Here is a 20,788-nt window from a genome sequence, read left to right as displayed (position 1 = left end):
AAGGGTTTAAATGAATTGCTTAGATCAGAGATACTACAGCATTGGTATGGCATTGATTCAAAGTACTGGTTACATATTGAAACTTTGCAATCATAGCAAGTTTAGTAGGAGTTGCTTTGTCTAGTCTACATTGTTTAAAGTTGACAGTTGACTCTGCCCGGTCACATCCTTGAAAACTCTGCTCCTTCCTCTCTAGACTTATGCGTTTGGCTCTGATGACTGCAGAGACTTTACTGTGTTAATAACTTCTCTCTCATCTAGGGAAAAGGCAGGGGACCCAGGCACTGTCTTCCTTTTAATGTGCTGGCTTTTCTTCAATCATTTAATTAAGAAAAGGAGCGATTATTCAGCCTCGAGTCAGCTCCTTCTGCCTTCCAGCGGCTCATTCATCTCTGATTAAACTTGTAGCATTCGGTAACTGTACTTGCCTGTTCTGTTCTTTCCGGGGCATGTGAAACAGGAGGAGATTGTGACAGAAAAGAGGAACCTGAGGTCTTTAAACGAGTTGCAGGATAACAAAATGGTCCCCTTTGGTCTCTTCGTCTTGATAAAGGCTGTGCTTGCAGCTGTGTTATCTCTTTTTTTTGCGTTTAAGTTTGGGTTGTATCTTTTTAGGCTGTGTAACCTGTCTGAGGGGTTCGGCACATAGTTTAACCCCCCTAATTAAGGGCACCCCCATAGGAATTCAATAAAAAAAAGACTGGGGTCATTTCTGTAATAACAAAAGTTAGTTAACAAGATTATGTACAAGTCTAAGTTTACATTTATTTCCAGCTGGTGCTTAAATAGATGTTCAGAAACAGAAGAAGCATTTAGTTGATAGGGTAGTCTGCAGGGTTTTCTGTAATATTTAGTATCAAAACATTGACCAAAAATGAATACTGTCATTATTCACAGTAGATTTGAAAAGTTTAGGGTCAGTGGGCTCAGACTAGAGGAGTTTTAGGCCGATTTATGCCTGATTTTCCCCTCCCGAGAATTGGAGAAAAAAAAATCTTGTCGAGGACCTTGACCGGTTCCGATGTTCGCCACAAATTATCTGGTAATATGAGGTGTTCACAGATCGAATCTTGCACCTCCCGATTTGCTCTCACACAAATCGGGGCCGCCCTAGTCATATCAAACATATTTGATATTTAGGATTTTAAATCGAGATGATTAAGTTAGTTATTTTACAATAGCTGATGAGAGAAGTGATTGAGAGCACTAAGCTACTGTTTGCGGGTCTGTTTGTCTATTTGTATAAAGTGTCTTCGAAAACATGACACAACCATATGGACAAAGAGAAGAGCTGAGGAGAAATCGCCTTGGTTTTGAACACATCGGGTGAGTGTAGAAAGCTGCTAGCAAATGTAAACATTACCTGTTGAGACATCAATGACGATCTGCTACGTTTACATCCGCTTCTTTTTGAGGTCACGTGAGGTGCTCGTCCTGCTTAAATAATAATAATAATATGATTATTATCATCTCTTAATAATATCTTGTAATGTGTGATGCACACAAATTTTTAAATCTTGTAGTGTGTGCATAAAAAAAATCTGTGAAGATTCTCCTCATGTGAGTGATGCCACCAGATTTCGTAATTGGTTAGGATTTAAAAACGCCTCTAGTCTGAGCCCAGCTTAAGTGAGCATAGTAGTCCTTTTAAAGGGGTCATGAATTGAGAAATCAACTTTCCCTTGAGCTTTTGATAAATAAATGGTAATATAAGAATATCCTGTAAGTTTCAGAGCTGAAAACTTCCTTGTTAGTCAGAGAAAAGCTTTTATTGACAGCTGACTCAGCAAACGCTTGATCTGGGAATATGCCTCCCTGTGACATCAGAGTGTGTTGAAACACCGCCTTAACCGAAGAAGGACGAATGCCTGATTCTGTAGCCCTGCCCACCGATTTGTGCATGGCATGTTATAGATAAATAACATAGGCCTATGTGGAGCTAAACGGATCGAACTTCCAAGCAATAAACATGCTGCATAAGCTTCATTCGGATTCCTTCGGACGTTATTTTTTATGAATATCCAGCTCACGTTGGTAAGACATTGTGCATTTGTTCCTTCATTTCACCACGGATTCGTTTGTAAACAAGAGACTGGATTTGCAGACAGGATGAGATTACATGAATGAATGTAGCAACACACTTATGCGAGTAAATTTTTTTTTTATATATATGATAATATTGCATTGTTACAGATTGTTTGATATCTATTGATTATGTGTACGTGTCTAACTGAACATAACTTAGCACGCTGTCACAGGATGGAGAATCCTTTATTTGAGGTGTTGTTGGTTCATTGTGCTGCGATTCGTGATCAGACTTGGACATGTATGGGCCAGGGCTTGCAAGGCCCAACGTCCCGGGGCTATGTTTTTTCCAGAAAGGCTACCAAAACGTATCACCAGCCTGCCGACGGGCTATCCTACATAGTGAAATAACATTCCTTTCTTGATGTGCGTTGTTCACTCTCTTGTCTTAACTTGATATTTGAAGGAAAAATACAATCGCAAAAGTTTTGATCATGCTGATTTGTCTGACTCTGCAGTGAGGCTCGTGCGTTTGTGTGTTAATGATGCACGGTTCGCGGTTATATCCACCGGTCGGGTGGGCCAAGTAATAAAAAAAATAACATTCCAATTAATTGCGGGTGGATGAGAGATACATCATTGTGTTTGTTTGATAAAGACATTTTGCGAGCCCTGTGGGCGAATCATTCTGGTTGCCATATTTCCACACGTTTTCAAAACAATTCCTCTCGTGTACTCATGGGGGAGGCGAAGCTCATTATAATATGCAAAGCTTATCCAATCATACCAGTGGGCGTTTTCTTCCAAGTCTTCAGTGCGGCACGAGCATTCCATGAGAGAGAGGTAGAAAATAGCCTATTACTTATTCATTATGCTGTTTTTGAATGTAAAAACCACACAAACGTCATAAGTTGACCTCAGAAAACAGTATAAAAAAATTTAAAAGCCAGTTCACCCCTTTAAAATATTTTTTCTTTTTTTATTATTTTGGCTGTTGTGAAATTTTATTTGACATGACATTTTTAAAATGACATTTAAACGTGATCACCATTCATTTTTGCTGTATGTAAAAACATGGGAAAACATTTTTGAGTGAAGTTGAGGTTGGGTGGTTGCATCGAATATCCACTTGGCTCGAAATAAAATCTGCTTGAATGGGCATGACGCTTCCATTGACAGCCTTGTTTTCTTTGTCTAGATGTGTTGCAGTACCTCTTTGAACTATTGCAAAATGCATTCCTGTGTCATTAACTGAGAGGGACACAAACACACAAATGCAAAATATATATATATAGGTATACTTTTCCAGCCAGTACTATTAAGAGTTGAGGTGCTATGATTCGAGTCAAGTTCCTCAGCCGAATGTGACAGCGGTTGTAAACAGACCCCATGAGAGGAATTCCACCGGGAGACAAAGTAAGGGTTAGAGAGCCCCGTTCCCTTCTCCCTCTGCTCTAGGGTGGAAATGGTTAACATATCACTGTAATTGGCACCCGCAGCTGCTTGTCCTCTCCACAAACAGGAGGGGATGATTTTTCCCCCGGCCTCCCCCTCTCTTTCTCCCCTCTCCTCTCTCACTCTCTTTCTGCAGCCTCTGCTTTGTGTGACAGCTGCCTAATTGGGCATTCTCCCCTCGTAGCGAGGCTGCCTCCTCCGGCCTCGACTGCTGACGAATGGCAGCGGATTACAGATGAGGACACGATGACCTGTTCGACCTTCCCGCAGCAGAGGGAGCAGAGGGAGGGGCCTGACGGGCCGGGCCCGTGCCCAGAGCCTCAGGTCACTAGAGGATGAGGTCATGAGAAGGTGGAGGATCTGCCAGGTGGCCAATGACAGAGTGTCACATGACAGTAGCTTGATGTCAATGTGTCAAGGGTAGACTGGTGGCACTGCACCCTCAGAAACACTTGCTCGGATGTGTGCATGCACGGTGGATTTTGTGTTAATCCCCAGCTCTCAAACCGAACGAAAACATCAGACGGAGAGGCAGTGATATTTTTCAATCTCTCACTCTCATTTACATCTGTTTTTTCTTCTTCTGGGCTCGTAATCATGCTCATTATGCTCAGAATGGTCTCCTGGGTGGGGGATATAATTATATACAGCAGATAAATATATCCGATAAAAATATATCTAATGCTGTTGTGCCTTATCTGTATATATGTAACGTATACATGTCGGTAGTAGTTACCATTTAAAATTAAGCGTGGCAATTTTTTTAATGTTAAAATACTGCTTTCCCACTTTAATATAACATCTATAAGTAAGCCAACTCTGACACTCTAAAGCAGGCTTCTTTTTTCAGTTCAAATTGAATACCCCCCCCCCCCCCTCCCTATTATGCATAAATAGGCTTTTGATGCCTGATTTTACTTAAAACATTTAATAACAGTCAGAACAATAGATTATAGATTTATAAAATGTATATATATCGTCATCTTGGTTATCAGCCATAACATAAAAAAATATTTTTTTATTGTGTATTTAATTGTCAGTACCTGCTGCACGTTGCTGATGCAATAGGCTTTATTTTGCTCTTAAAAACCATTGTTTTACATGGATGTTATCTTTGCACTGTGCCTAAACAAAATGAATCTCTTAAAATACAATGATTGTTTGCCAAAGTTAAAATAGTTTTGTGTGTATAAATAGCACAAAAGCAGCTGGTATTTAAAGACACTAGGCTAATGACTGTATGTTTCTTAATGCCAGAACCTTTAGAATTTCACAGCATATGTGCAGCAGACTAATGATCCAAATGAGTCCTTTTCTCTCCAGATCATTTGCTGCACACATTGGAAAGCCATTGGTTAGACTTTTCTCTGTTAATAAAAAAGGGGGAAAAGAAGAAATTCTATCACTAACCACTGCAAGGCAAGTTCAAGCCGTAAAGGTCTTGTCTGCTGAAGCATTTCAGCTTGGCTTAGTTTTCTTAGCCGACTGTAGTAGTCATGAAACCACGACCAGTCTCCACTTCGCACACACACGCTCTTGCACTATAAAAGCAAGTGTGTGGCGACAGAGCGCAGCATCTTCTAAGACACAAAATGCAGGCTGTCAGAAGGGCTGGCGGTGCATTGTTCCTGTCACGCTGCCAGGATGCAATATCACTCAGCTGAGGTAGAAAGCCGTCAGTTGTAAAATATGATGAATTATCCCTATTCGGCAAAGAGTGGGCCGTCTGTGGGCGTGTGGCTCTGTGTGTACGCGAGAGTACGTGAGGGTGTATAAAGAGAGGCTATGCTCGTGTGTCAGTCTGTTTTGTGTGACTGAGCACTGACGGCGTGGTTGCGGCACACAAGAGTGTGTGGGCGAGAAAAAGAGTCAGAGAGACCAGCCACAGGGTTACTACAGGTTTAATGGCGACCTTGTTGTGCATGCACTTAGCTGCTTTCAGTGTTGAGTTGCTCAGAGCGAGCTTCTAATCCCCCACCCGGGTGTTCACACACTTGATTAGTGGCCTTGGTTATCTGCCTAGAGGACAAGCCACTGCCCCCCTCCTTCACTGGTCAGGGCTAGGGCACTGAAGGGTGTCAACCCCAAAGAAAGAAGAAGGGAGAGAGAGAAAGAGAGAAAAGAGAGGGGCAGGATGTTGTTGAGGTGTATTAGTATTCAGACAAAGCCTTACAGCCTGCAGAGCAAATTGATTACTACACTGTACCTGTTCTTGGTGTCACTGCTCCGTAAGAAGGTAAGATCGTATATTGTATATGAGGCATATGTATATGTATGTGGGCATGGCAGAAATATCTCTTCCACATAGCTGGGACCCTTATAAATTTGAGCTTCCTGAAGTTGTGGATGAGTCTGATTACTTTTATATTTTCTTATTTTGCGGCTTTTACAGATTCATTTGTGTGAAATTTTAGGTTGTTGAAAATTAACTTGCATTTTAGTATTTTTCCCCTTAATTTCAATAGTTGCACACAAAGAAATAATTGAAATTTGTTTAACATCATGAATAATCCAGCCATATCCATATCTTAATAGAGTGCTGCTGGGATGACAATTTTGTAGTCACCCAAAAGTTAGCATCACTCAGGTACCTCGACAAAACAACAATGAGATTTTTTTTATTTTTATCACTGGCTTTTGGATTATTGCAGAAAATAAGCTCTGTGAACAACACAAGTTTAGGATTCTTGCACATTTTGTTCATCAAGATTAAATGTAATACATTTTGAAGCCTAAATGCAATCACAAGTAAAAAGCTGAAGTTAATGGACTATAAACAAACTACCGAACTACAAACAATGGAACTTGTGAGTACAAAATATTTAAAACATTTAAATTATCCAGTAAATCACAAACAACTGGGAAAGCCATGAGACCATCGACAAAGGGGGGCCTTGGAGACAAAAAATTGAGAACCGCTGGCCTAGGCTCATCGTGCCTGACATATGCCATGTACTGCCAGTAACTTGTAATGAGATCACATCCTGGAAAAAGTGGACACTGTCTGTTTTGGATGAGGACATTGTTTGGTTATCTCTAAAGACTCGAGCAGATGACATGGTTCATGACGCACATGCTGTCCCTTCATCTGACCCTTAAGGCAAGGGTGCAGGGTATGTTTATTTTATTAATAAAAGGGCTCACTGGTTCCCTCTCGATTTGGACTTTCTAACCACTGATATATTGCACTTTAGTCCGCATCATATGACTTCTGTTTATTTTGTCATATGCACTTCTTGTGTTTGGTTTTGCAAGTACAGTTGCACTTTGCAGTATTGGCTGCATACATAATGACTGGCATAAACTATGATCCTGATAAACATGATCTCTTGAGTTGGGGCAAAGGGTGACTTAAAGTGCCATGGGCTCACGCTGTTTAGCTATTAGTTTCTATCAGCCTTTTTCTCACAACATCTACTAATGCAAATGTGCCCCCCCCCCCCCCCGTGTGAAGCCTAAAAAGGTCACAGCTTTCTGAAGGTTGGGTATAAGTTCACACAGCCAAAAACGTCCACTTTTTTGGTATTTTTATCATCTGTTTTTTTTTTTTTTTTGGGCACTGATTCCCATGCTCACGTTCCCCAGGTAATTTCCAACCCCGGAAACTGGGCCATTTACCACAGTCAATTAAGAGTACAAATATTTTGTTTGTTCTCATTTCCTGGTTGTGGGCTGTAATTACATTTTTCTTTGACAAGCTTTAGCGCACTCAGTATCACTTCAGTATTTGTTTTTGGGCTGAAAGAGTACCGACAAAGATGCATGTTATTCTGAGGTTGAAGATGAACCAGCTTGGTCTTCTCTAAGTGTTCCTGTTAACATTACACTGCCATCATAAATCTACAAGTCTAAGGTCAAGACTATTACTTGTGTCAGGACTCTGGAATTATGTTTGGAGTCTTGTGACGGTACACGCAGGGGCCCCAGTATATATTTCTGCCATCTACTTGGAAAAAAGGGTTCCTTCGGCTAGGCTAAAACATGCCCATGTGAAAGGGCAGCTCATCATAGGGTCATCATAATGTAGGTCAGACAATGCTTTTACTAGGAGTCAGAGATTGCACTTGGCAAAGCCCTAACTAAAGGGGTGTGCCCCAGCTGGGAAATGTCAATGCATGATGCCCTTAATGCTTGTTTGGAAGTAGGTCACAGTGACCTAGTTTGAATGATGCATGGCCCTGATTGACTGAGTCACCCAACGCTATCTTAGGAATGTGTTGTTGTAGTTCCACAGGCTTTTGTGCCTGCGTGTGTGCAACCAGAGGATAACAACTACTTAGCAGTTGCAGTGGCACAACAATGTCCGAGATTCCTTTTTATTTCGAGAACACATCAGCTAGACGCCAGGTACGAACGCAAGGGCAGCTTTGTCGCTTTTTATTAGGACCTAATGCTTTGTATGGATGCCAGCTGTTGCATCAACTCAAACAGCCCCGGCGGAGTAAATGACCTTGACTTCAAACAGGGCATGCAGCAGGTTTTGCTCCTTTTGCCTCATCATCATGCATTTTAAATAGCCTAAATGGATTACAGTTTCTGGACTGTGGATGTAATTTATGATCTGGAATTTTTTTGGGGGGGTCAATTAATCTTCAAAACTTGCAGTTGAGAAATGAGGGATCAAGTCCAGATATCGGATCTTCTCCATTTATATCAGGCCACTCATTTTACAAGGATTTTTATTTCTCAGGTAACTCATTCAACGTCTTCACCCGGCACTGATGGTGATAATATTGTGATGACACAACCTTGAATAGAACTGAGTGAACAGACTCCTATACAACTAGGTTTTTGTCAAAGATAGGCTACTATAATCGCTTCTTACAGTTATTCTGAAGCGCACAGCTGTCAGAAAATAGCTGTTTCTCATCTTTGCAAAGCTTTGATTTGAAAGTTGTTACCGAATCTGTTTTTTAAAAAAGCTGATATCTTTAAAGATCATTTCTTTTTTAAATGTTGGATACTAAATATCTCTTCAGATATTAGATAAGCGTGTTAAAGGATTAGTTCACCCCAAAATGAAAATTTCCTGATAATTTACTCACCCCCATCACATCCAAGATGTTCATGTCTTTCTTTCTTCAGTCGAAAAGAAATTAAGTATTTTGAAGACAACGTTCCAGGATTTTTCATCATATAATAGTTTTCAGTTGCAACCAAAATGCTGAAGGTCCAAATCAATGCAGTTTCAAAGCGCTTCGATGGATTCCAGAGGCTCTGCGTGATCCCAGATGAGGAACAAGGTCTTATCTAGCGAAACGATCAGTCATAAAAAAAAAAACAAATTTAAATGAATATACTTTTTAAACTAATTTGTTCATCTTGTGCAGCTCTGCGAGGTGCTAAGGAAGACGTAATCTCGTCGGAACGGTCAGGTGAAGCGCTCGTGTGAAGACTAATACAAACGGCCTTTACCGAAAACACTCAATTTTCAACTTTAAAATTAGTGAGATATCGTTGTTTTACCTTTTTTTTTTTGCTGAAGGGCATTTGTATTAGTCTTCAAACGAGCGCTTTGTAAACACAGGGGCGGTACTTTTGCGTGACCGTTCTGATGTGATTACGTCATCCTTAGCACCTCGCAGAGCTGCACAGGATGAACAATTTAGGTTAAAAAGTATATTCATTTAAAAATTAATTTTTTAAATGAGCGACCGTTTCGCTAGATAAGACCCTATTCCTCATCTGGCAGAGCCTCTGGAATCCATCGAAGCACTTTGAAACTGCATTGATTTGGACCTTCAGCATTTTGGTTGCAACTGAAAACTATTATATGAACAATCCTGGAACGTTTTCTTTAAAATACTTGACTGAAAAAAGAAAGACATGAACATCTTGGATGGCACTGGGGTGAGTAAATTATCAGGAAATTTTAATTTTGGGGTGAACTAATCCTTTAAAATGATTGTTTATCTGTTTAACAGGGTGGATGAGTTGTCACTTGTCAGTATTGTGTTTCCTTTTTTCATTGGATTAGGACAACAGTGGCCTATTGGCTGAAGTATAGGATGAAGTGTTGTTGTTGTTGTTGTTGGCCCAAATCAAAAACCCTCTTCCACTCTTTGACACATTAGATATAATGCCCGGTCAGGAGAAGACAAAACTTTAATTTTCACAATCTGATTCACCTTCCAACCTATTTCCATGAAATTCCTCAACTATTTCTTTGACCAATAGTATTATCTTATACCATTACTGAATAGCTGAAAGCATCTCTAGCAGTAGCTTTTTTCCAATTTAGAGGTATTTAGTGTGGTAGCATTGGAGTTTCTCAGGCCTGTCACTCTGACATGTCTCTGACCGATATCTTGATAAGGTCATCCTGCACTGTCCTCTCTCTGTCAGCCCTTGCAAAGTAGAACAACCAGAGGTGCCAATTATTAGCAGAACAAATCAACCGTAGCCATTGACCTTCACTCTGATCATAGAGCACTGACAAGGTCAGCCTTGTGTGTATTCCATGATTAAGTGCTTACAGTTCCATCTCAAATTATGTTTTAGTTTTCTTGTGTGTGGACATTATTGTGGTACTGGTGTACCAAGAGGCTTGTGTGTGACTTTCACTGTACTTCAGTGAGTTGTGTGGTGATTATAGTGTTTAGCAGGTTTGCGCATATACACAATAAATGTGTCATTCTACTGAGCCAATGGCAATTTGTGATCCAGAGGTGGTATATTTTGAGATAAAGTAGTGAAAAGCAACAGTGGTAACATGGAAGTGAAGGACTAGGCTGGATCATGTGGGTGTTCCTTCTCCAGGCACTGACACCGACTGCATAGAGGGTGAGAGAGAGAGAGAGATGTCTGATCGCAAGAAACTTTAGCTACTTCTTTAAACCTATAAGCGATTAACCTATGTCTGTCAAAGCAGCCAGCAACATGTAGTAAATGTTTGCTTCAAATCAGCAATAAAATAAGAGATATAAAACAGGGTTTTTAAAATAATACAAACTAATTTTGTAACTTTCTGTGGCATTTTTGCTTTGAGCTTTGTTTAATTGTTGATCCTGCCACTGCCAGTCATTATAGATGACATGGAAAGACAGTTCCCAAGTACCTGTTAGCTGTCTGTGGTTGTCTTACAAAGAATTGAGTTCTCAACTGGCAGTTCTGTGGGTCTATCTTGGCAAGAATTCTGTCAAAACATTTAATCCTCTTCAGGATACTGTGCTTTGTTATTTTTTTACCTAATATCTGTCAAATCAATCAAGTAGTCTTTAAAGCTCTGTGTATTCAGTTTTAATGAGATTCGGCAAGTTAATTCCTACTGCTTAAGAGTCCGGAGAAGAAAAAAAAGAAAGGCAAGAAATGTAGATTGTAATTGCTGTCATGGGAGAGAATGAGTCTTGAATGAATCTTTCAGTAAATAAGTGAGCTCCATCTTTGGTCATGACCTTTTTAATATATATATATATATATATATATATATATATATATATATATATATATATATATATATATATAAATATAATATAATATAATATAATATAATATAATATAATATAATATAATATAATATAATATAATATAATATAATATAATATAATATAGAGCCGCAAATTTCCTGCTGACATGGTGCAATACTCTTCATGGTTTGTAATGCTTTATTTAACATCACAACCGACATAACATATGAAATACTTATACTTAAAATACGCAAATTATTATTTTTTGATGTCACTACAGGGAAATAACCAGATTTTTTTTTTAAAATAAAGTCTTGTAAACAAGGTTTACTTGTGTTGTCGGGTTATTGGTTTGCATGTAAACCGAGACAATTGGTTATTTTAATAAGCTGATTTTTGTGAGTTATTATGTGCTTGTAAATGTGCTCAGTGTCTAAAACTGATCAACATATGACAATATGAATCTTCTTGTTAAAGATTATATTAATTTGCTTTGTTGAATACAATGTGTGGTATGCAACATTTAGCTAATCATTTTAATAATTCAGGTTTCTCTCTCTCTTGTGCAGGACCGTCACCAGCTGACCTAGTTGACCGATGTGGCAGTGATTTTATTCACAACCCTGGAGCTTTGAAGTACAGATCCAGTGCCATGGAATCCCGAAAGATTGACTGCATTACGATCCTGTACTTTTCTTAACAATGGCAAACATGATTATAAGTCGTGCTTAGCTCTTGCCTCCTGTATGGGGGAATGGCTTGTGAAGCTACATTAGGCCTTTCTTTTACCTAAAAACCAAGGGTTGAAAGCTAAAAACTGCAAGGTCTCTTGGCAGAACATAACAGAACGATTTTCCCCTCTATTGTAGTGGCAAATCATACAAAGGACTATAGTATTGAACATGACTCATGGGGAAGAGCCTGGCCCTGAAACACACCAGGATTCTGCTGTATTAACATATCTGGAAGGCTTACTCATGCATCAGGTAGCAGGAGGACAGGGTGCGGCAGCAACACAGAGTGAAAGCCAAGAGCAGAGGAATAAGGATGGGACACAGCATGCACAGCCTAATCATGGCACTCGACAGGAGCAGAACCGAACAAATTTCCACTGTGGAGCCTCGCAGCACCTCAGAAAGGCTCGTCTACTCAACTCCGAGGCCTGGACAGAGAGTGAGACTCAACAGAGGACAGCACCCTCCGTTTCACTGAACGGGCAAAGTGAAGACCACCACAGTGGCCAGAACGGCTCCTCCCAGGATAAAGGAGAGAGTACACTTCTAGCTAGTTTGCTGCAGTCGTTCAGTTCTCGACTTCAAAACGTGACCCTGCCACAGCAGATTATCCAAGGCTTGAGGCCACCAGACGCCCCCTGTCAGATAAGCAAGCCTGCACAAGAGGACAGTGCAGATGTGCCTTGCCACAGACCTGCCTCGAGTCACCTCAAAGGCTTAGTGAGCAAGAGCAAAATGCAGAATCACAGCAACAGTGTGCCTTATCAACGTCGACGGTCTAGTCAGGAAAGTTTTTCAGAATCTCCTAAGGCGCTGCAGAACAGTACTCCCTCCCCATCTCCCGAGTCTCTGTCTTGTACCGAGCGCCTAAAAGCTGTGGCAAACCTGGTACATATCAGATCGAGCCCTGCTCCATCACCCAAACCAAGTGTGGCATGTAGTCAACTGGCTCTTTTGCTCTCCAGTGAGGCCCACCTGCAACAGTACTCTCGAGAACATGCCCTGAAAACCAAACTCTCTGGACGATCAGCCAGTGAAAGACTATCAGCCATGGCCACACAGCAGACACAAGATAAACAACCTACAACTTCCGGCCAGACTCATGGACTAAGCCTCTTAAACACCAAGAACGGAATGCCTTCACAAATGTTGTCAACAAGCTCCAGCAGGCAGAGTCCAAGCCTAACTTCAGGGCAAAGAAGGACAGAAGGTTCTATGCGGACAGGACATCGCTTTAGGGAGCGTCGACCTTTTGAGAAACAAGGCAGACCGTCACAGAACTGTAGCAGTCTCCTACTTCAGCTTCTCAACAGTCACAACACCTCACAGCGAATTAATGGACAGGGTCACTTGAAAGATGACCCTTGCACCTTTGGGTCTCTGGCCTCTCCCCTTTTTTCAGACAGCGAGCACTCAAACCCTGACAGCAGTCTCACAAAAGACAGCAGTGATGCTGAGAGCACTTACTCTAGTTGCTCTCCTATTGACCTTTCTTTGAAGAGCAGAACAAATGTACAAACACCAGTATCTACTTCGTCCTCACCTGTACTGGACAGAGTCACAGAGTCTTCATTAAATAGATGGAAGCCTGAGAGTCCACCTGTCAGAGTTACCACAGATCACAGGGAGGTGGATGCATGTTCAGAGATGAAACCTCATCACAAGGTCACTCTATTACAGTTGCTCTTGGATCACAAAAATAACGAGAGAACAAACAAAAGTTTGGATAATCCAGATTTGCTGCATGATGTAATCCCAAAGGTGACTTGTGCAACTACAAGTAGCCAGAGTGTTAATAGTGCAGCTAGATGTAAAGACACAAGTGAACTTGGTGGCCACTGTGGATTAAGTTGTAGAAGTCCCAAACCTTTGCCAACGTACTCCCAAAGCCGAGACTCCAACAGCAGTGCTTCTCCTTACACAATTTATGGGTCTCCCCATTCTCAGTCTGTTCCCTTGGATCTTTGTAAAGTAAAACAACCCACAAGTGATGTAAGAGTTAAAGAACCTGCCTTTAGTGCTAGTAAATTGTTACAAAATTTAGCTCAGTGTGGAAAACAAAACCCTGAAATTTCTCCTCCAGCGAAGGCACCTTTACCCCCTATCAAACTCATGACCCAAGAGCTGAAGGTTAACCATCCTCCAACTTTACTTGAAAGACTCACTGCGCCAATTCAGAGAAATAACCCACTGTGGGAAGAGGCCAAGGCAAAAACTTCGACTGTGCCTGAAGCAGCACAGCATGTCTCAGAAATTGAGAATCTGCTTGAAAGACGAACAGTTCTTCAGCTTCTTCTAGGCAATGCACCTCAGAATGAAAAAGTAGGCAGTAAACGAAAAAGAGAACCTGTCAAGACCAGTTCTGTGGAAAAACGAACACATCAGGCAATAGGCCAAGCAAATGGTCCTCCTTTGGATATTACAATAAAAACTGAGCCAGTTGATGAGGGTCATACATATGACTATAACAAAATGTCAAAGCAATGTCAGAATTCAGTGTTGGAGCCTAGAAATAGCACCAGTTATCATTCTCACGAAAACATCAAGCAAGAACCACTGTCCCCAGAGGCTTCCACCAGAGATGGTCTTCTCTGTCATCTCCTAAAGAAACGACCCAACAAAACCCTTCAGCCAAGCAAGTTAGAGGACCTAAACAAGAGTTGTTTCAAAGAAGAATCATTTGAAACCCAGGGACCAACAATCCCAAAGAAGAGGAAATTTTCAATAGAACTAGAATATCATAACTCCTCAAGTCACCAGGCCAAGGATTTTGAACATTCTGGTATCATAAAAGAAGACAACAGTGGTTGTTTTGCTGCTGGAGATCTACAGACCAGAGAGACTAGAGAGGCCAGAGACCCATCTAGCCCCCCAGAGGCAGACAGTCCACCAGCTAAGTTTCCACCAAATGAGTCGAACGAAAACCGAAGTTTCAATGTTCTAAAGCAGCTGCTTCTATCAGACAACTGCTTGAAAGAATTGTCTCAGGCCAGGGGTACATTCAGTTCACCGCCACATGCTGTGCTGAATGGGAATACAATCAAGCAACCATGTAACGAAGGTGAGCATCACAACTTTCGCCAGAGCCTGAGCCCCAGCAATGCATCTTCTAAAAAAGCAAGTGTTCATAGGCAAGAATCTCCCCATATTACACAGCCCGAGCCCGCAAGGTCAAAAATCGATTACAGCGTTAAAAAGGGTTTGAAGGGCCCTGCAAGGATGGTTAATGGAGACGATCAAACACAAAAGCATGGGACAGACTCCCCTCGGTTTACCAAGACTAACCCTATTTTGTATTATATGCTCCAGAGGAGCAATGCACAACTGGTTAAAGAGGGGGAGGGACTGGAGGCAGGCTCGGGACAAACGCAGACAAAGGTCAAAATTGAGTCGTCAGGTAATACTGAGGCCTTTGAACTTTGAAACAAAATTCACCGAAGTACAATGGAACACTTAGTTGTGACTCACCACGGCTAAACGGGTCATTGAAGAAATACTAGTTTTGAGACTGTGAACCAGCATCTGTGCTTGAACTAGAAATGTGTTTATTCTCTCAACTTACCTGATTGCTACTTTTGTTTCTATTGAGGCATCTCGCATTTTTTCACTTGAAATACATGTCATTTAGTTCACAAAAAGACCATGAAACCAAAGTTCATTTGAATATTCATAAGCATTGCTTTCTGGCTGATTTCTTTATGTTCTAAGCAGCAAAGGAAAAGGTGTGTGTGACAGATTTGCCCTCGTGTATTTGTAACAATATCAGTTGCCACTCCGTTTTCCACACATGGTTAGACTTTTGGCCTCAGGCAGTGAGTTATGATGCAACAATGCACATGACAATCTGTATAAACAGATTGTGCCTCAGCAGTTGTTAGTGAATATTCTTCAATTTACCATGCTGAAATGAAGAAATAACTATGTATTGTTACTTTTGTCTATGCCTGGAAGGCTTTAAATGTCAGCGTATTTATACATTGAAATAAATGAAACCGGTTGCCTTTAAAAAAAAGGATAGGCATCTCTCTTGGTTCTGTAATGTTCGGATAAACTAACAGCAGTTTTAAAGCTGTATATCTTCATGTTTGGATAATATTGAAAATGAATCCATCAGTATTAAAACATGGTGTCTTGATATCTATATGGTATGTGAAGTGTGTATATCAATCTCCTCTTTAATTTCTCTCTCTCTCTCCCATTGATAACAATGTTGTGATGTGCTTTATTCTTTATTCTGCATTCTCAGCATTGACTTGTCAAGACAGCAATGGGTTTTTACGATACTCTAGAAGATGATGTATGAAAATCACAAGAGTTACTACAAATGACTGCTTTTTTTCCCTCTCATGTTTTGTATTTGTGTATTTTATGAACCGGTCTTGGTATTAGCATGTCATAAAATGTTGTTCTATTATGCAAGAGATTGTTGCATCGACTTGAGACAAATCAGCCCAATCTCAGCTGTCTGTCATGTTAATAGACGCGTTGATCTAATAAAGGGAGTGTTTGCGATATTGAGGCCATTCCCACAAAAATGTTTGCTCATGTGATGTTTTACAGTCTTACATTTGACATGTTGTTTTTCATCGATTTAAAGACTCGTTATAAACTATATTTATGTACATAGCATAATCTTTATGAAAGACAGCTATTTTGTATGAATGAAAAGCATTTTAGTTTTGAAATTTCTAAAAGAGACTTCAAAGTAAATGCCATGTGAATATGTACTTTAGAGGATGATTTTTGTCCTTCTTTTGCATGTGTCTCCTGATTAAACTATGATAATCTGTTCTGCAATATCTTGTGTTATGTCAGATATTTAAGAGTACACTGCTGCCTGTTGCATGCAGATGCATGAGAAGGTTCCTATGTATTACTGGACATGGGGAAATTCAAAGTCTTAAGCATATATATATATATCTCTCTCTATATATATATATATACATATATATATATTTTGTCATGGAGCCCAATACATAAAAATGTGATCTGTATGTTTGTCATGAGAAATAGACTGCTGGGCAAAATGTTTGAATTTTTGAAACAAATGTGCATATGAAGATATTTATTTTGTTTTTACTCAATTTTATTTTTTACAAGGAGAAAACCAACCAAACAAACAGGTTAACAATCATGTTCCGTACTGTACAGTACAAAGATGGATTACACTGATGCTTCAAAGACTTCTATTGGTTTTGAAATATTGTTTTGATGCAGGCTAACTGCAATACATTTGAGTATTATTGTGTATCATTATTTAAAAAAAAAAAAAAAATACATTTCATTTGGGTGTTTACTTGCACAGATTTTGAATAAAGTTCTGAAATGCACAATCAGAATAAACCTGTCGTTTGTCTTGCTAAAGGCTTTTTTTCCCCTTACTATATTCTATAATTCTATAAGTCTCTAGTAGTGTATGACCGGTGCTTGACCCCTGGCTGCAGTGATCTTACATGCAAAAAGGGAAGTTAGGAGGAACCTGTTAAGACTTAAGAGTATGTTTGTTGTACATAAAAACGTTGTCTTTAGCTGTTGACCTAAATTTTATCTGCTGTGCCCTGAGTCATGACCTTAATTCCTGCCGGTTGCGGTGACATAGATGTGAGAGGAAGTGATAGGACGGAGATGACCTAGTACATTACTGGGGCCAACATCAAGACAAATCAGTGGCCTGTAAAAAGGTATTCTGGAAGAAAGGGACACTCTGCAACAAAGAGCAACCTGCCTCGGGCCTACTGAGGGTTGCTTCTCAGGAAACGGAGAAGAGAAATCCTGTTCCCTCACCTTCTGCTTGCGTCTAAACACTGAAGTTTTTAAAAGCTCAAAAATGACATGCAGACCTATTTCGGTGACAGACAGCGGTGCACGAGGGGGTTTAATACTCAAAGCTGGGAGAAGCATGCAAGCCTGTTTTTGAATATGAGGTTTCTTTTATGTTTTCCTCCAAAACTAGGTCATATAATGTAGGCCTACACCTCCTTTTATGTGTCAAAGTGAGGGGGTAGGGGGAGGCTCAAGTGAGAGCTGATGGGATTAACTTAAAGCAAAAGCAGGTTTATGCTGTACATGAGTGTTAATAAAAAAAAATGCTTTTGGAGTTTCAGGTTATACTAACAGATCTGGAAATCAAATGATCTTCTACAGTGCTTTGAATGTTAAAAAGCACAATAAATGGCATCATTTTGCTTGTAAAGGAAGGGATGATAAACCTCTGAACAACTGGAAGGGGCTGCCGGGAGGGTCAGTAAAGCAGCGGCGCCACTGATTAAGTGGAGGACACTCTTCACATTCCTGCTGAGTTTCTTTTACAGATCCTCTCCCTCGTAATTGGACAAGAGCTTGCGTGCATTTTTGATGGATCAAAGAAAGTTGCACAGTTGGCATGAATCCGCCGATGTGGAACAATACATAAAAAGTATGCTGTGCTTGGCTGATGATAGCTAATGCCCCTTGTGCTTAAGTGGGAGATTCTAAATCATACCTGTAATTTATGGCTCTCTGAACTTCTCACATGGAATATGACTTCTTGGCTCCTTTACAGCTCTTTCATGCCCCCTATCCCTGAAGTGTCTACTTAAACAGGCCTTGTAACCTTAAGCACAGGACTACGCAGTATGCGTCGAGGGGCGCCTCCATCTTTACTACAACTAAATTTAGCAGTGAAATTTTCCTTATATCTCATCGTGTGGCTTATTTTGTAATTCATAACGAGGAAATGTGTGTGTGCGTGAGATCATGCATATTCCATGTTTGATCAAAGAGAACAGTCAAAGAGATTTCACGTGACCCAGTTATGCTTATGAAAATGACATGTATATATATATGTCTCACATTAGATATGCCAGATTACTTCGAGGAGAGAGAGTGCAGAAATGAACCACTGAGAATAACATTGTAGATGTAAGTAACTTTTATCTGAGGGCTTTCAGCCTTTTTTAGACCAAGGATTACATATTCTGTAAAAAGGCAAACACACACTATTTAACGCTTGTTTTGTATAATATATATAATGTGATCTATTTACATATATATATAAAAAGCAAGGCTTAATCTTTCAAACCAGCTTTTAAAGGGGTCTCAGAAAGTGAGGACCAGCCAAAATGTCCTTTGTCCTCACTCTGATGGTCTAAAACTCAAACGGGTCCTCACAAAAACAGTTGTACAAGTACACACACACACAAACAGGTTTTTTTCTTTCTAAATGGGGACATTACATAGATTGTTTTTCTATACAAATAATTGTACATTTTATAATATAATCCTAACCCACACCCTAAACCTACCCATCATAGAAAACTTTCTGCATTTTGACATTTAAACAAAAAAAAAAAACTTAAATGACTTTATTTTTATACCAAATTTACAAATGAGGACGTCCCCAAAGGGAGGTTTTTGGAAATTTTGTCAGGTTTTGCTCACTTCTGGGTACAAATTTGTTCCCAAAATATGGATAAGTAGGTACACACACACACAAATACAGCTGATTGGATCTGATGCTCTCCCTACATTGTTCTTGCGGTGGAAGGGAAATAACTAACCTTGAACGGTTGCAGTAACTTTTTTTTTTAACTAGATGGTCTGAGGGGTTCAAAAGGGCAGCAGAAGTTAAAAAGACCTCGGATTGTACGTGTGCATGTGTGTAGGACAGAAAGTGGAACAGTGGGGTTTTGTTTGCCGAGGAAAAGGCAGACTGTGTGACACTGTACACATTCCCCTCCTCTGACTTCCACTTTATTTGATCTTCCAAAGATTACCCTTTCCTTCAACTTCTCATAACCTTTAGTCTGGCAGTGAACCCTTCCCAGCGTAGATGTTTGTCAGGCTTGAACTGACAATAACCTCTTGCTTGCCTTGACTACAAAAAAAGGAACAGAAATTAAACAAATAAGTCTGGGACCAAGACCGAGGTCAAGTTTTGGAGCTTGACAACTATTCGTTTGTCATAGAACACAGAGGGGGGTGGAAATGCCGCACAGAGAACACTGGCTTTGATGTCCTGGTCTGCGGTACAGTGGCCATGGACTTACAAAGGGTCACGGATTAAAAAAACAGAGCTTTGATAAACAGTCAGGTTAACTTAGTAATCAAATCGGATGCCATGCATGTGAATGTATGCAAATAGCGCACAATTATTTTAATAGGCTTGAAATAATCTGTATTTATGCATGTAGGTAAGTTCAATTTAGAACATTGCGTACACAATGTTTATTCATAGTGCTTAACATTAACAATCATAAGAAATGTGTACATTTATGTACATTTATTTGTTTATATTCATTAATCATTCATGAATTAAGTAATTCATAAAAAGAGTGAGGAATTATTATTTTTTTAAATAATCAATGTTTAAATTAATTGCATTAAATGCATTTTTGTATTACTTGAAATATTTCACACATTTATTTAGACATGCATTTTATTAATGTCCTTTATTTATGCATTCAAAATGCATTGGTAATAAAGTGTACCATTTATTTTTGATTGGTTTGCTAAGGTCAAAACACTATGGAAACTATAGCAAACATTAAAATGAATTGGAGACTCATCTCTCTGACAGAGAATGTCTCATCTTTGACAACAAAGGCCTTTCAGACTCGTCCCACAGATATTTGCTTACAAGGGGGTGAAACCAGACATACTTGGACCACCCTTTAATCAAAGTACAGGCTGTTGTTTGGTAAAAGGCTCAGGACTCTGAGGGCAGAGTAAGGTCACAGCTGACTGATTCTGCTTAATGTCAAGCAGGACAGTGTGGGAAGAGTTTTCCAGTCCCATGCACACTCACGGGAGAGTAACAATGTCTGCATTCATTACAGCATGTCAGGCCTCTTCTTCACACTACTGTCTTTTAACTGTGCCAAGACATCATACTACCACCCCCATACATAGTGTACTTCAGATAGGCTACACACTTTACAATTACATATGTTTCTCCTGGATGTGACAAATCATCACAGACTTAAGTTCAGTCTTAGCCTACTCAAAAGGTGAAATATTCCACAATTTGTCTGGAAAATACTTCAAAGGGGCAGCTAATAGACACTGAATGTTCACAGACCTCTGCCCACTGGTCATTAAACACAACTAGTGATAAATCGCTAGTTTATGAAAGGTCACTGCAGAAAGGTTTTCCATGAAAATATGGACGAGGTACGCTCTCTAGTGGTT

At 40.0% G+C, this 20,788-nt stretch overlaps 1 protein-coding gene across 4 annotated transcripts in view; it reads left to right on the top strand.

Annotated features, from left to right (window-relative positions):
• Nucleotides 1–16,417, top strand: part of nrip1a (nuclear receptor interacting protein 1a) — a 37,902-nt gene extending 21,485 nt beyond the window's left edge. For 2 of the 4 annotated variants that reach the window (XM_079824329.1, XM_079824332.1), the window contains exon 2: nt 11,456–16,417. In XM_079824329.1, the coding sequence (XP_079680455.1) occupies nt 11,789–15,043 (3,255 nt within the window). In that variant the 5' untranslated portion in view covers nt 11,456–11,788 and the 3' untranslated portion in view covers nt 15,044–16,417. Of the gene's footprint in view, nt 1–5,569; nt 5,717–7,699; nt 8,171–11,455 lie in introns of those variants that run through there. The other 2 variants (XM_079824331.1, XM_079824330.1) reach the window with 2 other exon arrangements.
• Nucleotides 16,418–20,788: the final 4,371 nt, after the last annotated feature.

Source organism: Gobio gobio (assembly GCF_949357685.1).
Source record: "Gobio gobio genome assembly, chromosome: 8".
NCBI classification, from domain to species: Eukaryota; Metazoa; Chordata; class Actinopteri; order Cypriniformes; family Gobionidae; genus Gobio; species Gobio gobio.
This window is presented reverse-complemented; position numbering and strand designations above follow the sequence as displayed.